This window comes from Nerophis lumbriciformis, linkage group LG05 (genome assembly GCF_033978685.3).
Source record: "Nerophis lumbriciformis linkage group LG05, RoL_Nlum_v2.1, whole genome shotgun sequence".
Lineage (NCBI taxonomy): Eukaryota > Metazoa > Chordata > Actinopteri > Syngnathiformes > Syngnathidae > Nerophis > Nerophis lumbriciformis.
In genome coordinates, this window is record NC_084552.2 from 30,022,239 (window position 1) to 30,045,397 (window position 23,159).

A 23,159-nucleotide genomic window follows, 5' to 3' on the forward strand; every position below is an offset into this window, starting at 1 on the left:
GACTGCACTTCTTAAGACTTCTTAAGAAATGTAACCTCGAGACAGCACTTCTGCTGACTTTCTATCACTCCGCCGTGGAAAGCGTGTGGCAGAGATGGACAATTAACGTAATGTTAAAGGGTACCTTTAACATAGAACATGTTTATACAGTACATACTCCCTTTCTTAAAGGGGAACATTATCACCAGACCTATGTAAGCGTCTATATATACCTTGATGTTGCAGAAAAAAGACCACATATTTTTTTAACCGATTTCCGAACTCTAAATGGGTGAATTTTGGCGAATTAAACGCCTTTCTATTATTCGCTCTCGGAGCGATGACGTCACAACGTGACGACACATCGGGAAGCATTCCGCCATTTTCTCAAACACCGAGTCAAATCAGCTCTGTTATTTTCCGTTTTTTCGACTGTTTTCCGTACCTTGGAGACATCATGCCTCGTCGGTGTGTTGTCGGAGGGTGTAACAACACGAACAGGGACGGATTCAAGTTGCACCAGTGGCCCAAAGATGCGAAAGTGGCAAGAAATTGGACATTTGTTCCGCACACTTTATCGACGAAAGCTATGCTACGACAGAGATGGCAAGAATGTGTGGATATCCTGCGACACTCAAAGCAGATGCATTTCCAACGATAAAGTCAAAGAAATCTGCCGCCAGACCCCCAGGAAAAGATAGCGGATGAGGGTATGTCTACAGAATATATTAATTGATGAAAACTGGGCTGACTGCACTCTCAAAGTGCATGTTGTTGCCAAATGTATTTCATATGCTGTAAACCTAGTTCATAGTTGTTAGTTTCCTTTAATGCCAAACAAACACATACCAATCGTTGGTTAGAAGGCGATCGCCGAATTCGTCCTCGCTTTCTCCCGTGTCGCTGGCTGTCGTGTCATTTTCGTCGGTTTCGCTTGCATACGGTTCAAACCGATATGGCTCAATAGCTTCAGTTTCTTCTTCAATTTCGTTTTCGCTACCTGCCTCCACACTACAATCATCCGTTTCAATACATGCGTAATCTGTTGAATCGCTTAAACCGCTGAAATCAGAGTCTGAATCCGAGCTAATGTCGCTATACATTGCTGTTCTAGCCGCCATGTTTGTTTGAGTTGGCATCACTATGTGACGTCACAGGAAAATGGACGGGTGTATATATAACGATGGTTAAAATCAGGCACTTTGAAGCTTTTTTTTAGGGATATTGCGTGATGGGCAAAATTTTGAAAAAAACTTCGAAAAATAAAATAAGCCACTGGGAACTGATTTTTAATGGTTTTAACCCTTCTGAAATTGTGATAATGTTCCCCTTTAAACAAACTAAATAGCCTTTTTGGATTTACACGACAGCATCGGTCTCTAGATCATTGCATACTTCAATTTCAATTTCTCATCTGCTCGATTGCATGCAGAGGAGAGATCACATTAATTACAGTAAATGAAATGTCTTTATTTTGACTCAGGGGATTATCTTCCTACTCTGTCTATCTGTGTTGGCCCTGTGATGAGGTGGCGACTTGTCCAGGGTGTAGCCCGACTTCCGCCCAAATACAGCTGGGATAGGCACAAGCACCCCCGCGACCCCGAGACGGACAAGCGGTAGGAAATGGATGGATGGATGAATGTATTGTAAAAGTTTGTGAAATGTAGACACACATAATTAAAAAATATTGAGTAGAAAATAAATGCAATTGTAATAAATTATTACATACAACAACAATAAATTCAATTTTAACTAAATCCTATAATGTAAGACATACAATAAAATTAATAAATATATCACATTTGTAAAAGGAAAATAAATGAACTGGTGTCAACATCATGGATTATGCATGAGGCATCCTTTTTCAAAGCGCACAAATGATGCAACGTCATGTATGTGCAGAAAACACAACAAGCGTTGCCAGTGATTACATAATCTGTCATCCAGATATTTAGCGGCAGTGTGGCAAACGCTTGATGGGAGGGGAAAGGAGGGACAGAAGCTCTTCTCAATGACCTAGCTTGTTGCAAAACTCAGAGCTCTCTCCTGACAGGAACTTACAAAGCACTCGGCTGCATCGTCCATGAAGCCCAGCTGGAAGCGCTGCTCGTCTTTAAAGGTCTCCGCCAAGGCGTGACGGAGGTTGTCCGAGGGCAGCGCTCGCTCCCGACTGTGCTGGAACTGGGAAAATATGCCCTAAAGAATGTAGAGGGGGAAATATGTTGGAATGTAGACAAAAACAGGACAATTTGCACTGAATGCGCACCTTTAATGCGCAAAAAATGCACGACTCCCCCAAACAGAAGTGGCCAGGTAGCTGCCTCAAGCTGCGTCTGAAGATATCCAACTGCCATAGGACCTGTAAAGAAGACAAAACAAACATTTCCTACATTTCTGAGACACAAGATCACACAAGAGCAGCAAAAATAACCGTTCGTCTCAAAACAGTGTCTCACTCTGAGTCATGCTGAGTGGAGCGTGACCTCATTGACTGGAAACCAAGAAGTGAGCCACAGGCCCCACAAGTCAATCTTCACGTTTATTTTTACAGTGCCCGGGAAGGGCGCTGACTAAGATGCGAAACCATGTTCTAACTAGGGATGGGTACTTCTAACATTTTATCCGATACAGTACAAATTCCCGGGACCTGAGAATCGATACCGGCGGTACTCAAAGGCACCAATTTTCGGTACATTTGTGTGTAGTCATGTGTTAATAAATGTTAATTGTTTAATAATAAAATCTAATTGTTCAATTTAACATTTAACACTGAGCTGTTAATGATAACTGTGCTGTCCAGTTACACTTCTGAGTATCATTTGTGTTGTGTCAAGTGTTAAATAGTAGACTTTGTTTGACAGTTGCAATTCCAAGACATTAGATGGAACTCCTGTATAGACTATACGGTATGTTGCCTTAGCCAGGAAGTATTTTCTTTAGTTGAGCCCAACATAGCCTTTATACTGCAAGTATTGGATTTATCACACACTGGCTGTTTGATTGTAAAGTGCATCTTAGTTGTATTTTTCCATTAACAAATTTGAAGGTGTTGAAATCACCATGTAAAATCGAAAACCGATTAATGTTGAGAACCAGTTTCTAGTGTTTCAATTACTTTTAATCAGTTTGCAGCTTTGCGAGCGATTCCCTTCACCACGGGTGGCGCCCAGGTGGCACCAACGCTCAAAGGTATGGTTATAGATTACAATAAAAGATTACAACAGGGTAACTTGAAATAGTGAAAAGTCAATATTTAATTGTCTCTAAGGAATAACAACACTTATGTGTCATCATCAAAGTTCAACAACAAAAAAACATGGTGGTATTGCTGAGGCAGAGAGGCAAGCTGAAAGGAACATCAGGGGTGTCCAAACCATTTGCAGTGAGAGCCGCAAACAGAAAAGTTGAAGGATGCGGGAGCCACTTCAATACAATTCATCCATTAAAGATACTAATACCAAAACAATATATATATATATGACAATAAAATATAAATATAAATCCATTCAGGCTAAACTATCGGAACAAAACATCCACATCTTAGCTTTGTGTTATAGGTAACAAAGAAAATGTCTTAATTAGTATTTTTTCCACTAACGAAAATCTTTTTAAAGGCTTTAGCACAGTGGTTCTTAACCTTGTTGAAGGTACCGAACCCCACCAGTTTCATATGCGCCTTCACCGAACCCTTCTTTAGTGAAAAATAAAATGTTAGTTTTTTTCAAATTAAGGACAAAGTTATGTTTTTTTACTGGTGCACAAAATGAACCATGCATGAACATCACCTTGTTCAAAGAACAACACAAACACAGTGCATGAACTCACAACAAATTACACACCTGCAAATCAGATGGAAAATTAGAGGGAAAATTGTTTGGGGGTACCCATAATACGCCGATAGGGAGAAGTTTTTATTTACACGATGAGTTGGGCGTGTCTTGACTTCAGCAGCGGAGGCTGCGCCGAACCCCTGAGGCCGACTCACCGAACCCCTAGGGTTCGATCGAACCAAGGTTAAGAACCACTGCTTTAGCACAACCGATAACTTACCACATCTTGCAAGAAATTCGTACACACGTTCATCATGACGAGATGCATTGAAATCATCAAATATCAGATACAGTAGGACACAAAGGTTTTTGGCGATTTTGGTTTTCAGGTCCCATTTTGGGGGATTTGGGCAAGCTCCATTTGTTTTGTGTGTGTGTGTGTGTGTGTATAATGTTATTTTACATGACGTGTTTATTTTGTGTTCAGAATGTGTTTCGGGTCTAAATAAATCGAGCTGTGGGCCGCAAATGGCCCTGGGCCACACTTCGGACACCCCTGGTTTACATCAATGAGCATCTGACAAAACACAATGCTGGCAGAAAGTAGTGCTCGCAACTTAAAGTAGGAGAAAGTTCAAGACACTGAGTGCCAAATGCAGCGCTTGACTTGTTATAGACATCAAGGAACTAGACAAGTATTCATTTTAATTGTCTTTGTTTATTATCTTCACATACTCCAACTAATTTATTTTCTATGCATAATTAGTCTATTATTAGCTTATCATTTCTTTTTTTATTTTAGCCTTTTTTACATTTGTATTTCTTTCTTTTTCTGATCACTGCACAACCTATATAGTTCCTCACTGACATTTTTTAACAACATCCTTTCTTTTATTTAATCAAGAAGTGAACAAAATTAACATGACATAATGTAAGTAAACAAAATATTGTAAGTCTCAATATGTAAAAGATATAGTGTGAATGAATTGTCACTGGCAGTGGGATGAGCTGTTCCTACCCATCTGCGGAATGTTGGATTGTGCAAATATTTCTATGTGATGTTCCTAATGTAACTAATTAATCATGTCTGATACAATTAGACCATTAAATACCAAAAAAACAATATAACAAACTGAAAATGTAAAATATAGGACTTGACACTGTAAGAGGTTGTAGCCTGTATGTGACCCATGTGCTCAACTTTGAGTAAGTACATAAAAGGTAGTACCGTAGTAGTTCCTACCTGCACAGCGCTGTTGAGGAAGCAGCTGTTCTGACCCGGCTCGTTCAGCAGTCCTTTGGTGGGCGCCAGAGACAGCATACTCCCCGGCTGGTAGGACTTCCCCAGGTTGCCCCCTGGCTTTCTGAAGAACTTGGCCCATGCCATTGAGTAGTGGGTTCTGCCCCCTTGTGCAAACAGCTTCGAGCAGAGACGTCGGATCGAAAAAAAACAGGCGTAAGGCTCCACAAAAGAACTCTGGGCTTGCTAGGTGATTCCACAAGATACTGCAGATGCCCTGCTACACATGGGCCACAAGTTCGGGTCTGCACCGTATGCAGAAGTGGTCTCTCCAGGATCAATAATGATAATACAAAAAAAAAGTTATTTAAAAGTCTTTGGAAGTAGAAGTTAGATGCCTTCACTTTATCATCTTGCGTCTCTCATAGGTAAATCCACCACATGTGATGTTGACATTCAGTGGTCTGTTGGAGGGTCATAGTATCTGCTTCAATCCAAGTTCCTATTTGAGACAAAATTAAAATTAGTACGGGATGTGTGGGAAACTTGCCCGAGCAAACTATAGAGATGTATACGCGCAAAGCACCAAGTAGCGCAGAAGACCTTCTGCTAATCGAGTCAGATAATCTCTTCTTGCCACTTATACACCAGTAACTGGAACAAATGCAGCAGTTTTTTTCCCCAACAAATGGTTCTTGAAAAATAAACGGGCCTGTACTTCTTAGCAAGATACAGTACATTTCAGGATTAAGTCTTGATATGTAGTGCTACGAAGCTGGTTAACTTCTTAGCAGGATATGTTACCAGTGTAACTAGCAAATATGACAACAGGAAGGTAAAATGGCTAATTGTGTCACAATTTTAGCATGTTTACCAAATCACATTTAATTCTCAGTCATTTGAGAAATTAATGGCTGCATATTTACTTATTGAGGGTACAGTGAATTTACACTGCTTTACACTAACTCCTTTATATGATATCATAGCGTCATTTTTTTTGTGTTGCAAAATAGTGTTGAAAAATACAGGCTGTCTTATATTCTGGTGGTAAAGAGACTTATAAACACAAACCAACACATGGCACCAATGCATTGTACCCAAGCAAGTCAGAGATTTCCTTCCTGTTACACACCAGTGACCTGAGGTCATTGATATGTCTTGAAAAACAAGGGTGATATAATACATTGTGTCAATATATTAAATTATCAACATTTTCTATCCTTTTATCTTTGTTTTAGACCCATAAAAGTTTGTGTGTCGCTAACCTGGGAAAGTGTTACACACTGAGCAGTTTAAGGAATGTCAACAAAGCTTGCACATTAACTTTTACAAACAGGCCAAGGTCGAGTTGAACTTCTGCACACTATCGTCCCCAAAGCTTCCACATGCAAGCATTAATGAGAGCTGATTAAACTTTACAAAAACAATTATTGTCATTGCTAGTCACTGAGAACACATAAAATGACAAACAGTAGTTTGAAAATGTAACTAACTAATGAACGACATAATAATGTTTAATCTTCACATGTTCATGCCAGTAATCCACACATTTACAGAGCTAAACAAATGATAAACAAACAGCTTAAAAATTACTTACTATATTTTCCCAGCTTTTCCAATTTGGTGCCTTTCAAATTCCACTTTTTTGTCTTACAAACACCCAAAAAAAAAACGGCCTAACCTTCCCCCATAAGACGAGAGATGGAGCACAGGATATTATCGCGAGTCGCGGCAGGAGGTGGCATTAAATTTGAAAAATGTTCAGTCCGGAAAAAGAAAAGTGCAACACTAGCTGGCTTTGATAGCTTTGATGAATGTTTATACTTGTGCCGAGTGTGCCAATAGGTTGTTATTACATTACAGAATGTTTGTTTTTATTATGCACATTTTTCATATGTAGTGTTCCCTCGATTGTTGCGGGGGTTAAGTTCCATCTCAATGTACTCTGGTAGGCGGAGCAGGTTGCTTTACGGTTAGTGATGAGGTCAATGCATAAGTCAGTGCAGAGATGAGTGAGGAGACTCCCGACTGTTGTGCTTGCAAGCTAATTTCACTTCAAAATACACCATAAAACAGCACGTACATTACACCTCTCACACAACATTATGCCAAAAGGAAACCACAATGAAACTGCCCTCATTTTGTGCAGATTTGCACGATTTAAGCCAAAACAAGTCAGACATAATTTGCCATCCTGGGATTGCAGACTCCTCGATGGATAATGATGACGATGAAGTAACAACCATGTAATAGTAGATTGAAAAACTGTGACGGTCAGTGACCCACATTTACAGTCATCCAATTCAATTAAACACGCAGAAGTTCTCAGGCTTGTACTTTGCAGAAGGGCTCCATGGCAACAGGATTCCAAAGCAATCACTTAAGCTCAGAGTTGCTTAAGAGCTGCAAGTTTTCAGATTAGTTTCGGGGTCTGGTGAGGCGAGCAGGGAAAAGTGGTGTAGCGTTCCTACTGTATGCATCACAGCAACATTAGCAAACATCACTACGAACAGTAAAAGGGGCCTGGATGCATCAAATTGTAAATCTCTGCAAGCGGTTCCATACTCTATAATTGGTATGTAATGATATGAACATTTTATATCATGGTTACTGTGACCAAAATGATCACTGTTATTATTATCGCGGTGTTGTTGAATGTGCTCAAAAAGTACTTATACATACTCTGAAATCTTTAGTCATATTTTTTTTTTTTTAATTATTGCTAAAATAAATAGACACACTATTAGAAAACCCATTATGTTGCATGGTTTGGGTTTCTTATGCTTTACTGATAGTGTTTTAGTCTTACTATTTTATCGGTTTTCATGGCTAACCTTATATTGTTTTAAAGGGGACCTATCACGCAAAATAAACTTTTCTTAGCCCTTGGTACCCGTTTTTGTGTATTTAGGATCTGCACGAGTCCCAAAAGAAATCAAACTATGGAGGCATGGCGGAGATATTTATTAAACAATCTCGCCTTCCTTTATACTTCCTCTAAAGTGACATCAGTGGATATCTCCAAATATGGTAGAAATTTACCCGAAGAGATTCGTGTGAGTCTGCCATTGTAGTTCGACGCTGTAGTCAATAAGCTCCTTTTTCTTTATCTTGTTATGGGGAAGACTGGCTCGTATATGCACATGCATCCACTGCTGTTGTCATTTCTAATGTAAGGGAGTGTATAGTTCTAACTTATATCTGTGTAGACTCGATATGAAAGCGCTAAAAACCACAAAATGGCTTGCAGGGAGAAGACGCAGTCAAAGTGGAGGGACGTAAATAAGACTATCCACAAAACGGCGCATCCGGAAGAGACGATCAGAAAGCGGCTTGAATATGGCCCGTAAAACATCATCTATGCAACATTTTAACCAAAGAATCACCAAAATCATTACATGATCTCTTTAAATATTGGTTTGTACTGTAGTACTTAAAGATTTATTTAAATGAAAAGTGAGTATCCATCCATCCATTTTCTACTGCTTGTCCCTTTCGGGGTCGCGGGGGGTGCTGGAGTCTATCTCAGCTGCATTCGGGCGGTAGGCGGGGACAAGTCGCCACCTCATCACAGGGCCAACACTAGGGGTGTAATGGTACACAAAAATTCCGGTTCAGTATGTACCTCGGTTTAGAGGTTACGGTTCGGTTCATTTTCGGTACAGTAAGAAAACAACAAAATATACATTTTTGGGTTATTTATTTACCAAATTTGCAAAATCTTCCACCAAAAATATTTTTCTTAGTGGAATATTTGATGTGAAGTAATCGGAACCTTGGATAGGTCAATAATTCATAATAACATTGATTTTGATTCAATATTATGAAAGAAAAAAAAACAGCTTTGTTTTATTAGTCAACATTGCAACTTTTTCTAAATTACATTTAACCTTTAAGCTTTTTTATTTCACTTTTGTTATGTTTTTGTTTATTTTAATAGTATTTTTAGAATGTGCCGTGGGCCTTTAAAACATTAGCTCTGGGCCGCAAATGGCCTCCGGGGCACACTTTGACACCCCTGCTATAGATAATAAAAAATTAAATCTGATAAATCTATGGATAAAAAGCAGAGCCCGGCGACGCTTGCGCGTTTATCATAACTCTCTCGCTCTCTGTCTCTGCCCCTCCCTCACGAATGCTGCTGCATGAAATTTGTTTTGTTTTTAACCCCTTCTTAACCCTGAACGTACATTGAAAATAGACGCAACCCTAACTCAAAATGCCGGACATTTGAGGCATTTAAGAAACTCCGCCCTGACAGCTCCGCAAAAGAGGACATGTCCGGTGAAAAGAGGACGTATGGTCAGTCTATCGTAGCCCGTTAGCTGCTAGCATGTTGTGTGTTGTGCCTTGGTGTGCATTGTTTACACCACGTGCGTTACGCTACTTAATATGTCCGTGTGGAAACACGTTCGGTACCCCTCCGAACCGAACCGGAACCCCCGTACCGAAACGGTTCGATTCAAATACACGTACCGTTACACCCCTAGCCAACACAGATAGACAGACAACATTCACCCTCACATTCACAAACAAATAAAAACGGTTACTTATTTTTGGCAGTCTAGTGGCCCTTGAACACACCGTATAAACACCTTTGTCTTTTTTCCTCTGAGGAAAGATCGGACACTCTGTATGATAGAGCACAGCTTGTAGGTTCAATGTACACAATTGAATCGCTATGTTGTTCAGACAGCAATGTGTTTATATACGTTTAGGTTGTGGTAGGTTGTTTCTTAAACATTAATGTCTCTTGGTTTCATGTTAGCAAGTGAGCTCGCACCAGTCAGTCTGAGTTTATCAAAGTGCAGTTATCAACCTCGGTTTTTCGATTATTTCAATTGAAAAATACTAATACTAACTGTCAGGAGTTTTACCGCGGTTATTATTATTACGTTTATTGTTACATCCCTATTCCATAACAATACCGAGGACATTTTTTTTGTTGTAATTTTTCATTTGCAAAAATGACACCCTTATCGACAGCTTTAGCATGTACTTTATTTAATTCAATTAATTACCAGGTTCAACAAATCAATTATTTAAGACACTTCATGCTGCTTTTCCCCATCAGGTGAAAAAAGTCATAATGTGTCAGCAGAAGTTATCATCACAACACAGACATGGCATTTGTAAAGGCGAATGATTGTGCATTTCAGTGCAAATACTACCATACCATATTTTAACACATGGCATTCAGGGATAAATATATATATTTTTAAAATGTATATTTATTTTTCCATGAAATTTTTAACACAATTTTGAAAGCTTGTGCTCTAACCAGATTTGTGGGACACAGCTCGAATGCATCATCACGATATATCGATAGTATTAAAAGTGCTATCGAATAAATTTTTATCATTTGTATCGTACATCGTCTACAGCAGTGGTTCTCAACCTTTTTTCAGTGATGTACCCCCCTGTGAACATTTTTTTTAATTCAAGTACCCCCTAATCAGAGCAAAGCATTTTTGGTTGAAAAAAAGAGATAAAGAAGTAAAATACAACACTATGTCATCAGTTTCTGATTTATTAAATTGTATAACAGTGCAAAATATTGCTCATTTGTAGTGGTCTTTCTTGAACTATTTAGAAAAAAAGATATAAAAATAACTAAAAACTTGTTGAAAAATAAACAAGTGATTTAATTATAAATAAAGATTTCTACACATGGAAGTGATCATCAACTTAAAGTGCCCTCTTTGGGGATTGTAATAGAGATCCATCTGGATTCATGAACTTAATTTTAAACATTTCTTCACAAAAAAAATAAATCTTTAACATCAATATTTATGGAACATGTCCAAAAGAATCTAGCTGTCAACATTGAATATTGCATTGTTGCATTTCTTTTCACAGTTCTTTTTGACAGACATTTCAGTGCGGGTCAAACCATCATGGCATGGGGGAAACTCTGGGTTTATGGTAATGAATGGAAAAGCCGACACTGGAAGACGCACAAGTATAGGGCTGCAACAATGGCTTATTTTAGTAATCCAGTAATCTATCGATTAATTTGTTCAATTGATCAAGTAATCTGATAAAACACCCTTTATAGCCTCAATGTGCATTTTTGGGAAAGTAGTTTAAATAAACAATGATGTTTCCAAATAAATGCCCATCATCAACATTGAAATTGGACAAGTGTTCGTAATATCAACATTCCGCCGTACGGTCAAGATATTAATTTTTAGTAGTTACACAAACGATTAAACCACGCAACAGAATATGAATCAAAGCTTCTTTTCTAATGCAATTATTCCAATTCGATCATAGCAGCCCTACACAGGTTGTTTTGGGTTGCAGGTGCCATTTTAGGGGGGGGGGGCTTTTCCAATTGTTCTATGTTTCGTGTGTAATGTCCTAGTGGTGTGTTAAATTTTATTTGTATACTGTATACCGTAGGCCAATAAAAAATTTAGCTGCGGGCCACACTTTGAACACTCCTGATCTAAAGGTTTATCATACGTAAATGTTTCTAATGATTGACAGTTCGACAGTCACAGTGATCACATTTGTTTCCCCTTTATAGAAGTTTCCAGGACTTACTCTGCCACAGAATACTGACAGCTCGAGAGCAAGCAGTCTACTTAATATGCAATAAAAAGAAACCATTGATCCCAGTGTGGAAATTGGGTCACTGCATCGTCAAAAAAAGGAAAATAGAAGCAGAACACACCGCTTAAGAGGTGCACTATGAATAGAAGAAAACAGAATAATCAGGCAAACATTACTTAGTTTAACTTGGAATATCACAAGGCATTTACTTTCGTCCATGACTATCAGTCTAAGTACGGCCCAGGGGCCATTTGCGGCTCGGCTGCTTTTTTTCTTCTTCTCTTAATCGGCTCTCGGTACATCCTAAATTACAATAAAATAAATACAAAAAATACAAAAAATGTTTGGGGAAAAAAACAGCAAAATTCGTAATGTAGCAAGAAAAACTTGACATGTTAATACTAATAACACAACTTACACAAGTATTTAGGAGTGTAATGATACATAACCACAGTGCAATAGGCAACTTGGTTCTATCAGGGTTTCCCGTTAATGTATTTGATTGTGGTGGTGCGCCATGGGAAAATATTAGTCACCAGTCACCACACCTTAAAAATGTAATTTTTTTGTGTGAAAACAAAAAATATATATATAATGTATTGTAGCGTCCAGAAAAAGACACACAATGTCTGGCGCCCTTTTTAGTTTTATTGCCAGTCTTATGCTAACAACGGGCCCAATTCTATTAAGTACTTCCTCCGTTCACACACTTCCGCCTCCGTGCTTCACTCCTAGACACACAACAACAGATTCTCATTCTCCACCAACACAATGTGTTCAAGACCATGGGAAAAATGAACATCAACACACAAACTTGCTCTTTAAGACTAGCAGGTAGTTACAATATGAATGGATATAACTATATATTTTATTATTTCTGCACTATTGACTTGTGATGCACCGAAAATGACCGTACCTCTCATTCATAAGTCATCAGCCTGATTCGTATAAAAATATCTCGATCTGTGAAATACAGTGGAAACACAAACAACAAAGTTCCTGAACTTTTGGTGGAAAAAGGCATATTTGTGTGTACGGAATAAGTAAATTATTGTTGTATATACTGTATACTTTACGTTTTCTATTGTATAAATTTATAAACACATTTTCATTTGCAAAACATATTTTTCCTGTGCTTTCATAATAAACTAACTCAAGGTAAATTCACAAAATGATTCAATGATCATGTCAAAAGTTGGCAATACTGGTTCTGTAGTTACCGTATTTTTCAGACTATAAGTCGCAGTTTTTTTCATAGTTTGGCCGGGCTACAGTGCAATTTATATATTTTTTTCCTTCTTTATTATGCATTTTCGGCAGGTGCGACTTATACTCCGGAGCGACTTATACTCCGAAAAATACGGTACTTAGTATCAGATCCATACCAAAATGTCCAGTATAGCAAATGCCACCGCACATTGACATGCGACATGCGGTGTGATAAAGGCTGGTAAATGCAACTTTGTGCAGGTGTACCCTAATCAGGGTTTGCCCCAGATTACTATTCGGTGTTGGCGTATTTAATGTGATGTAATCGGCGATGATGCATATGTTTTCTTTAAAAAGGCTGTGTTATTAGTAATTAGTAATAACTAGGGCTGTCAAACAATTAAAATATTTAAATCCCGAAAATTGCATTTTGTTCATAGTCAACTCAAGATTTACCGCAATTAATCGCAGACAGGTATAATTTTTCATCATTAATAAGTGTACCCTAGACAAATAATTTTCGGAGGGGGGCGCTATCCCAGCTGTAATCTGTGATCTTTCAACCTGAATAAATGCTTCTGATATTCTGTACATTACATGTTGTACAAAATAATGGCATTCATATTGCTGCATGACAATGTTTTAACTTTCTCTATTGATTAATAAGCCTGCTAATCATTCTGTAATTGAGGACTCGACCAGAACATGTTATAAAATAATTGACACAATTTTTGTACAGTGTAACACAGGTCGTATACCAGTGGTGGTTGCTGGTCTTTCAAGTAGGGGAAGTTCCTTTTCAGCTCCTCTCTAAACACAAATAAAGTCTCCAATAACAGACAAGATATAAAGATGCTAGATTTCACAAAGAATACATCACTTACAGATTTGTAAAATTCTCCATAACGGGGAACAACCCAAATTTTTTTTAACAATTTTAAAAAGTTGAAAACATTCTAGCTAGCACACATTTAGTCAATGAAATGCAAACATAAAAGTACACATTAGACTATTTTTTAAATATATTTTAGATTGGTTCTAGTCGGGCTGCTGTGCAAAACGGCGGAAGGAGCCGCCGCCCCACGGCCCAAGCCGCCAGCGCCAAGGTGTGAGTGGCACCTCGGTTGAATATTTGCACATTTTGTAGATCTCTGTCCATGGGTATATTTCTAATAAATTAAAGTATATCCACATCGCGGATATGCTGCCTCTGCTCCAGACAATAGCATGCGTCTTACTTACGTCATCTCAACATCCTGTTTTGGAATTGCCGTTTCGATGGCTGAATTTTCAGGGCATCACTAGTAAATAGTGCGTATATAATAGGCTATATATTCATACGGCGTATTAATTTAATCTGTTTTCACTTAAAAGACCCTCATTTGTAAGGCTAGCAGCTTTTATTTTGTCATTGTTGTGTCCGGTCAATCAATATGCTGTTTATTATTGTTCATTTCTACCCGTGTCTGGGAAAAAAAAAAAATAGCGCTGAGGTTCTGTTTCGAGATATATATTTAAACAATGTATCTTCATAGTTTTCGAGGGGGCTGGCGCATGGAGGGCTTTATTTGCATCTAAACCACTTGCAACATAATCAGAAAGAGGGTTCAAAATAAGACTGTGGAGCAAAATTTACACCAAAGCATAATACATACATATAATCTAGACCGGTGGTTCTCAAATGGGGGTACGCGTACCCCTGGGGGTACTTGAAGGTATGCCAAGGGGTACGTAAGATTTTTTTTAAATATTCTAAAAATAGCAACAATTCAAAAATCCTTTATAAATATATTTATTGAATAATACTTCAACAAAATATGAATGTAAGTTCATAAACTGAACATCAAATCAAGTAGGCTATTCCATTCATTACAATGCAACAATGCAATATTCAGTGTTGACAGCTAGATTTTTTGTGGACATGTTCCATAAATATTGATGTTGAAGATTTCTTTTTTTGTGAAGAAATGTTTAAATTTAAGTTCATGAATCCGGATGGATCTCTATTACAATCCCCAAAGAGGGCACTTTAAGTTGATGATTACTTCTATGTGTAGAAATCTTTATTTATAATCGAATCACTTGTTTATTTTTCAACAAGTTTTTAGTTTGAACAAAAGACAGCTACCATGACCACCCCTGAACTGTGAACCATCACTGTAGACACTTTTCACCTTTGATCACTAAAGACACTTTAATTGCTGCTGTGACCAAATGTCACCTCCATATTTATACTGTTGACTGTCAATCAGAATGTGCAATAATGTTATGTTACTTACTGTGCCTTGTATATACATTTTTATTTTTATTGGTTTTTATTTTTTGCTAAGTACTGTGTGACTTGTTGAAGGGTGGACTAGCAAAGTAAGATTTTCATTGTACGGCAAACTGTCTGTTTAACTGTGCATATGACAATAAACAATCTTGAATCTTGAATCTTATTTTTATATCTTTTTTTCCAAATACTTCAAGAAAGACCACTACAAATGAGCAATATTTTGCACTGTTATACAATTTAATAAATCAGAAACTGATGACATAGTGCTGTATTTTACTTCTTTATCTCTTTTTTCAACCACAAATGCTTTGCTCTGATTAGGGGGTACTTGAATTAGAAAAAAAATCACAGGGGGTACATCACTGAAAAAAGGTTGAGAACCACTGATCTAGACCACATTTAAGTATATTAAATGTAGCTTAGAATCCTCACAGTTCACCTTTAAAAATGTATATTTGCGCATTTTACCATAGAGGCATAGTGGAGTAGACATAAGACTAACAACAAAAGGCGGGTCTCCAGGCTCTGGAACTTCTTCTGGACAATTGCTAGCAATGACTTAAGAAAATAAATCAAATCAAAATGGCCCATGAATCAAGTTTGGACACCACTGGTTTACACTATTACATCGACATGCTAATAAAAGGAATAGTCTATGCTCTCTCAACACTGTTTTACAGGCAAATACATCTGTTTTCCCTAAGGTGGTAGAGAAAGTCTGGTCTCCTAATGCAAATAAAGGTTTACTTAGACTTGTCAAGCAAAACAAAACAAAGAAAAAAACAACAACCCATTGCTTCTGTCTCTCGTCATTAGGAAAAAGCACAAGCTAGCAACTCAGAAGCAAATCACCTGGAGAGGCACATCAGCAAGTCAGACGGGGGGCCAGGGGAGTTACGGAGAAGAATATTTGGCTGCGAAGTGGTCAGGGATCGGCAGAATTTATTTCGATAGCCATCTGCTGATGGACTACCTTGTTAGGAAACAGCTTTTTTGTTCCATATAATTCCGAAATTGGCCCATGGAGTTATTTTGTTCTAAGCATTGCCATACTAAGATTGGGATTCAAATCCATTTTCCTCTTACAACTGACCTGGGCAAAATACGGCCCACAGGCCAGATACAGGTCAAAAAGTATCCCACGTTGTTTATACACACACACACACACACACACACACACACACACAAACACACACACACACACACACACACACACACACACACACACACACACTCACACACACACTATACAAACATACACACCGGCCCTCAGACACTATTGTTTTCTCTCATTGTCCATATACTAAATCGAATTTAATCGAATCGTTCCGTTTTATAAATAAATTGTTTTTGAATCGTATCGGAATCCATGAATCGAGATGGGAATCGAATCGTCCATCATAAAGAGATTTACATCCCTATTAGTTACTCACCTTCTGAATTGTCACTCAAAGAATAGGAATCCAATCAAATTAAATTGTAAGTTGATGTAAGATTCTCAACCTAATAAAAATAATGAGTTACAAACATCTGCACTGCCAAAGTTAGCGTATTCGTTATTATTGTGTTTACTGTTCAGAAAAGTATTTTTACACTTGTACGACCATTAGGCGCCATGCAAATCGAGAAAAACTGCTATACAAATTACTCAAGTGAAGCACGTGTATTTTCTACTTTCTGGATTTTGTATTTTTACACTTGCATGACGGAACGTTAAATAGCATGTTTTGTTATTTTTAATAAACTACGAATTACTTCTTTTTACACCATAAAAGCAATATTTTGACCATGACTACTTTTATTTAGATTATATTGCTAGTTTTGAAATTCGAACATTACAGCCCTTTATTTTGGCAATGGCAAAGCAATAATTGCACATATTTGGTCTATTATAGCAAAACATACAGTACAACATACAGTAATAGCTTCATTTTACTATATTGTTAGTATCGTTCCTGTCATAAATTAGCAATATTTTAATGGCTACTACCACCTTCACCTCTTGTGACCAGAAATTAGTGACCTTATAGTTTCGGCGTACTGACACAGACTGACTGACTGACTTACTGAGGTAATGTTTACAAAGCTTCAAGTGCTCTTGCTTGGTATTTTGCAAACAGAACAGGTTCTCCAGCATGCCTCACTTTGTGCAGGAGAGAAATTATCCACAGTAGCACTACAAATATATAGCTAATGAGATCCAATATGAGAATATATTTAAAAGGAGTTTTATTCTTGCTTTATGCATTAGTGTAAAAGTGCACTGCATCATACTTGTTGGTGTTTCTAATATGTCGCTCCACCTAATACAATCAATAAGGCAAATAATATATTTAAAACTGCTAATAGTAAGCATGTTTTGGAACGCAACGCCAATCGTCTAATCTAGAATGAAGAATTAGTGTTATTTTTATTTGAAAATGTGTACCTATTGTAATGGCTGCTCACCATCATACATACTTTATCCACTTGATGACATCACGCCTTGGCAGGTGTCTTAGGCTAATTTAGCAAAGATAAAACTACACGTGACACATAAATCGCTTTGTTGTAAGCAAACTACAAAAAAATAGCATATTCGTTTCATTATTTCCTCATTTTAATTGATGAAAAAACATGAGTGCAGTTTTAAACCGTTTTATTCTTGCTTTATGCATTGGTGTAAAAGTGCACTGCATCATACTTGTTGGTGTTTCTAATATGTCGCTCCGCTTAATAAAACTAATAAGGCAAAGAATATATTTAAAACTGCTAGTAGTAAGCATGTTTTGGAATGCAACGTCAATCGTCTAATTTAGAATGAGTTTGTGTTATTTTTATTTGAAAATGTGTACCTAATGTAATGGCTGCTGACCCATCAATCCATTTTCTACCGCTTGTCCCTTTCGGGGTCGTGGGCGGCTGCTGACCGTCATGTATAATTTATCCACGTGATGACATCACGCCTTGGCAGCAGTCTTAGGCTATCCATCCATCCATTTTCTACCGTTTGTCCCTTTTTGGGGGGGTTGCGGGGGGTGCTGGAACCTATCTCAGCTGCATTCGGGCGGAAGGCGGGGTACACCCTGGACAAGTCGCCACCTCATCGCAGGGCCAACACACATAGACAGACAACATTCTAATTTGGCAAAAATAAAACTACACGTACCGCTTTGTTCCTTTAATTTGGCTCAAACGTAAGCAAACTACAAAAAAATAGCATATTCGTTTCATTATTTCCTCTTTTTAATTGATGAGATAACATGAGTGCAGTTTCCCTCCCTAATTAGAGGTCATTACGATGGAAAAAGGGACCTAATGTTATGTCCGCTCATCATTATAGTGCAATTTGTTCCTATGATGACGTCACACGAAACCTTTAGCCGAGGCAGCTAGTTTAGGCTAATTTAGCCAAAACTGACACACACGACGGCATTTTATTCACGTTTATTCACCTATCATTGAATTTAAGCAGTTACTTAAGTGAATGTTAGTCTATTCGCCACAACAAACGAACTAGTTAGAGTCATATTGGCAACTTTTCCGTGGGTATAGCTTGCCATTAAACAACAACACGCATGTGACATTACAAGCGAGCTATCTTTCAGTAATATTAATGTTTTAAAATGACAATTGGCATGTTTAAGTCGCTTTAAAACAGCTTTAGGTAACAATGTGCGTTTTAATACACCTGCTGCTGACTTTTGAGGCCCTTCCTGATTCTTTGACTTACCTGGGCTCGAGACCAGGTATTTCCTCACCGGAAAGCGTGGTGAATACTGCCCATCGTAAGAAAACGGGCTACAAAAAAAAAAAAGGTTTAAAGAAATAAAAAATAAAAACTTACCTAAAAAGGTTGTAAAGAAAAAAATCCGGATGTTCGGCGAGATTGTCCAAACAAGAGTTGCGAAATTGGTAGGGTGAAAGTGGGAGGAACCATCCAATAGACAAGGTAGGAGACTTGGTGGTGCTTCTCAAGAGACGACCGCCCCGGCAGAAACAATATAAACTTCCCTCTAGGCTTGGAAGTACAAAAATAAATACACACCAAAAGTCCTCCTGTGGCGTTTGTTTTTGCTGCTGCTGCCCGGGTAAGAGAATCGGCAGCAATGGTGGCTCGCCTCGTCCACTTTCTTTCGGCACCTGAAATATTTCAACTGGATCAGAGATGTTTTGTGCAGCTCCACGTTAAGCCACGCCCCTCGCTCAACTCTCTGTTTACTGCAGTGTGCCATGCTCGCTACACGGCCGCGCACACGCACACGCACGCGCACGCATGCTCTCACAGCCCAACCGTTTTTTTTATTTAAAAAGTTCCACATTCACAACATCTATTGCATTTAAATATAGTCAATAATTGCTATGGCTGCACCAGAGTTTCAAGGGAATGATTTAATTCGCATTTCTATTCTATATGTGTTTATTGTGAAGTGTATTCACTGCATACATAAAGCATATTTAATCATACTTGTAGTCGAGCAACAATATTTAAATATGTAGATCATGGGTGTCAAACTCTGGCCCGTGGGCCAAATTTGGCCCGCCGTGTAATTTCACTTGGCCCTTGAGGCGATATCAAACTAACACTAAAGATGGCCCACCGATCCTCCCGGGAGTCTTCCAAACGCCAGCCACCCAGCCAGCCGAGTGCTGTCCCAGTCACATAACATGTGCGGCTTCTGCACGCACACACATTAGAATGCAATGCATACTTCATCAACAGCGATACAGGTTACACTGAGGGTAGCCGAATAAAAAACTTTAACACTGTGAATCCACACCAAACCAGAACCCTTTGCAGCACTAACTGTTCCGGACCCTTTGCAGCACTAACTGTTCCGGGACGCTACAAGGTGTGTGTGTACCTATTGTAATGGCTGCTCACCATCATGCATACTTTATCCACTTGATGACATCACGCCTTGGCAGGTGTCTTAGGCTAATTTAGCAAAGATAAAACTACACGTGACACATAAATCGCTTTGTTGTAAGGGAGGTTTGGTGGTAGCGGGGGTGTATTTTGTAGTGTTCCAGAAGAGTTAGTGCTGCAAAGGATTCTGGGTATTTGTTCTGTTGTGTTTATGTTGTGTTACGGTGCGGATGTTCTCCCGAAATGTGTTTGTCATTCTTGTTTGGTGTGGATTCACAGTGTGGCGTATATTTCTAACAGTGTTAAAGTTTTTTATACTGGCACCCTCAGTGTAACCTGTGTCGCTGTTGATGAAGTATGCGTTGCATTCACTCGTGTGTGCGTACAGAAGCCGCACATATCTTGTGACTGGGTCTGAACGATGTTAGAACGGATGAAAAGCGGACGTGACGATAGCTCGTAGAGTACGTTAAAGGTTAATTAGTTCAACCTTGGCCCTCGGCTTTGTTCAGTTTTAAATTTTGGCCCACTCTGTATTTGAGTTTGACACCCCTGATTTAGATGATAAGAGAGAGGTGAAGAGAAAAAAATGTGACAAAAGTGATAACAGGCTCTTTGCCTTTGCATGAACCAAATACCCATAGAAGTGGTGCATTTAAAATGTTTTATTTTAATATATTTTACATGCATAATTGAAAAGTGAAGTGAATTATATTTATATAGCGCTTTTTGTCTAGCGACTCAAAGCGCTTTACATAGTGAAACCCAATATCTAAGTTACCGTACATTTATAACCAGTGTGGGTGGGCACTGGGAGCAGGTGGGTGAAGTGTCTTGCCCAAGGACACGACGGCAGTGACTAGGATGGCGGAAGCGGGGATGGAACCTGAAACCCTCAAGTTGCCGGCACGGCCGCTCTACCAACCGAGCTGTATCGCCCCAAAATATATTTAATTGTTTAAATTTTATGCAGATTTAAAAAAAAAAAATTAATTGCACACATATTTTAAATAGCTGCGATGAGGTGGCGACTTGTCCAGGGTGTACCCCGCCTTCCGCCCGATGGTAGCTGAGATAGGCTCCAGCGCCCCCCGCGACCCCAAAGGGAATAAGCGGTAGAAAATGGATGGATGGATGGATTTTAAATAGATTTGGTCAAATTTTAGGACCAACAAGGTTGAACCTATATAAATTGCATGGAGAAAGGCACCAAATAGTTAAAACTAATCAAATGTGCAGATGATAGTATATGGCATATTATGTTCAGGGGATGATGCATTAATAAAACAATCACACTGTAATGATTGGAAATAATAAATAAATAATGATTGGAAATAAAACACATTAATACAAAGAGGGTCTTAATGTATGATACAATGAGTAGGGGCTCTCACATTGAATATAAACTTACTCTGTTGTTCTCTAGTAATCATAACTGAATTATTTTGTGGACATATAGGATAGTAGTAGTTAAGGGTGCACAAAACAATCGATTCACATTCGAATTGCAATTCTTATTCAGCCTGATTCTAATTTAAAAAAAAATAATTTTTTTTTAATTAAAAAAAAAATATATATATATATATATATATATATATATATATGTGTGTGTGTGTGTGTATTTTTTGTTTTTTTAAAGTAAGAATCACTTTTTAAAAATCCGTCTTGAGGCTTTCTCCATGCAACGAGAAGGAGCTTTTCTTACCTGCAACCTGTTATAAAAAGTTCATTCTAATTATCATACCAAATAATACATTGCGAGTATCAGTTTGAATCGAGAATCGTGTTGAATCGTCAACCGATCATCACCCCAGGAATTGGAATCGGATCGAATCGTTAGGTGCTCACAGATTCACACCCCTAACATTAATTACCAAAGTGTTTTTACACTTCCACTACAAATGTCAGCCAAGCTATTCCATAATGCCGGTTATAGAGAAAGCACAATTCATTAGGTCACGTTGTCAGTTATGCAAATTCTAGTCCATTTCCCAACAACTAACATAGTTTATGCACAAAGCAAAGAACAACCTGCTACCCAGGGATATACGACACATTCTCTCAACAAGAGAGGAGAAATACAACCTAAGGCAAGTTGTAACTCGAAACTTTTGTACACAGGCCCAACACAATAGAATAAATTATGGAACAGACTGAGCAAACTCCAAAAATTTGCTAACGAGTAATTTTAAGAAACAGTATTCAAGCATGACGTTTACAAGGTATAAGGAAGAAGAATAACGCTGTCATCATTGCTAACTCTTTTATACTCTGATTAAAAAGACACACGCAATTCTTATTTCCTAGTCTAATAATTATTCGTTTTTTATACTCTGTTTAATGATAAGACATTGACTATCATTGTCTGTCAATGCATAGGAACATATCCATCTATATCCAGCAATTGATTGTAATAGAATTGATATGGTAATGATACAAAAGGTTATTGAAAACATTTCAGAACCATTAATGTACAGTACATCAGTACCCATCCTAGCAAATTCCCAAACAGAAGGAAAATAGTTAAAGTTGTGCCAATTTATAAGACTGCAGACAAACACTAGTTTACAAATTACAGACCTGTTTCCTTACTGCCAACATGATCTACAATTATAGAAAAACGATTTAATAACAGATTGGACAAATTCATAAACCAAAATAAATATAACACTTGCAGAGAACCAACATGGATACAGAGCCTATATTTCAAAATCTATGGCATTAATCGAAATAACTGCAGAGATTACAAATGCATCCATCCATCCATTTTCTACCGCTTGTCCCTTTTGGGGCAAGGTGGTGCTGGAGCCTATCCAGTGACGTGCGGTGAGGTTCATGGCTGGTGAGGCACTGACTTCATCACAGTCAGATTTACAAACATATGAACCCTAAAGACTTTCTTATTCACCATTTGATTGGCAGCAGTTAACGGGTTATGTTTAAAAGCTCATACCAGCATTCTTCCCTGCTTGGCATTCAGCATCAAGGGTTGGAATTGGGGGTTAAATCACCAAAAATTATTCCCGAGCGCGGCGTCGCTGCTGCCCACTGCTCCCCTCACATCCCAGGGGGTGATCAAGGGATGGGTCAAATGCAGAGGACACATTTCACCACACCTCGTGTGTGTGACAATCATTGGTACTTTAACTTAACTTTAACTTTACACATACAAACTGTAGCACACAAAAAAATCACATTTAATAAAAAAAAATGTTATTATGGTCTTACCTTTATGTAATATATTGGGTTGGAGGCAATAACCAGGCGAGGTGA

General features: G+C 38.2%; 1 protein-coding gene across 3 annotated transcripts in view; it reads right to left on the reverse strand.

Moving 5' to 3' along the window:
- The window catches only part of usp53a (ubiquitin specific peptidase 53a), a 42,858-nt gene extending 23,664 nt beyond the window's left edge, over positions 1-19,194 (reverse strand). Inside the window, exons 1-5 of one of the 3 annotated variants that reach the window (XM_061960935.2) lie at positions 19,065-19,132; positions 18,750-18,817; positions 4,996-5,494; positions 2,249-2,341; positions 2,044-2,178 (exon numbers count right to left, since the gene is read on the reverse strand). In XM_061960935.2, the coding sequence (XP_061816919.1) occupies positions 2,044-2,178; positions 2,249-2,341; positions 4,996-5,139 (372 nt within the window). In that variant the 5' untranslated portion in view covers positions 5,140-5,494; positions 18,750-18,817; positions 19,065-19,132. Of the gene's footprint in view, positions 1-2,043; positions 2,179-2,248; positions 2,342-4,995; positions 5,495-18,749; positions 18,818-18,863 lie in introns of all 3 variants that reach the window. The other 2 variants (XM_061960934.1, XM_061960933.2) reach the window with 2 other exon arrangements.
- Between the last annotated feature and the right edge of the window lie 3,965 nt (positions 19,195-23,159).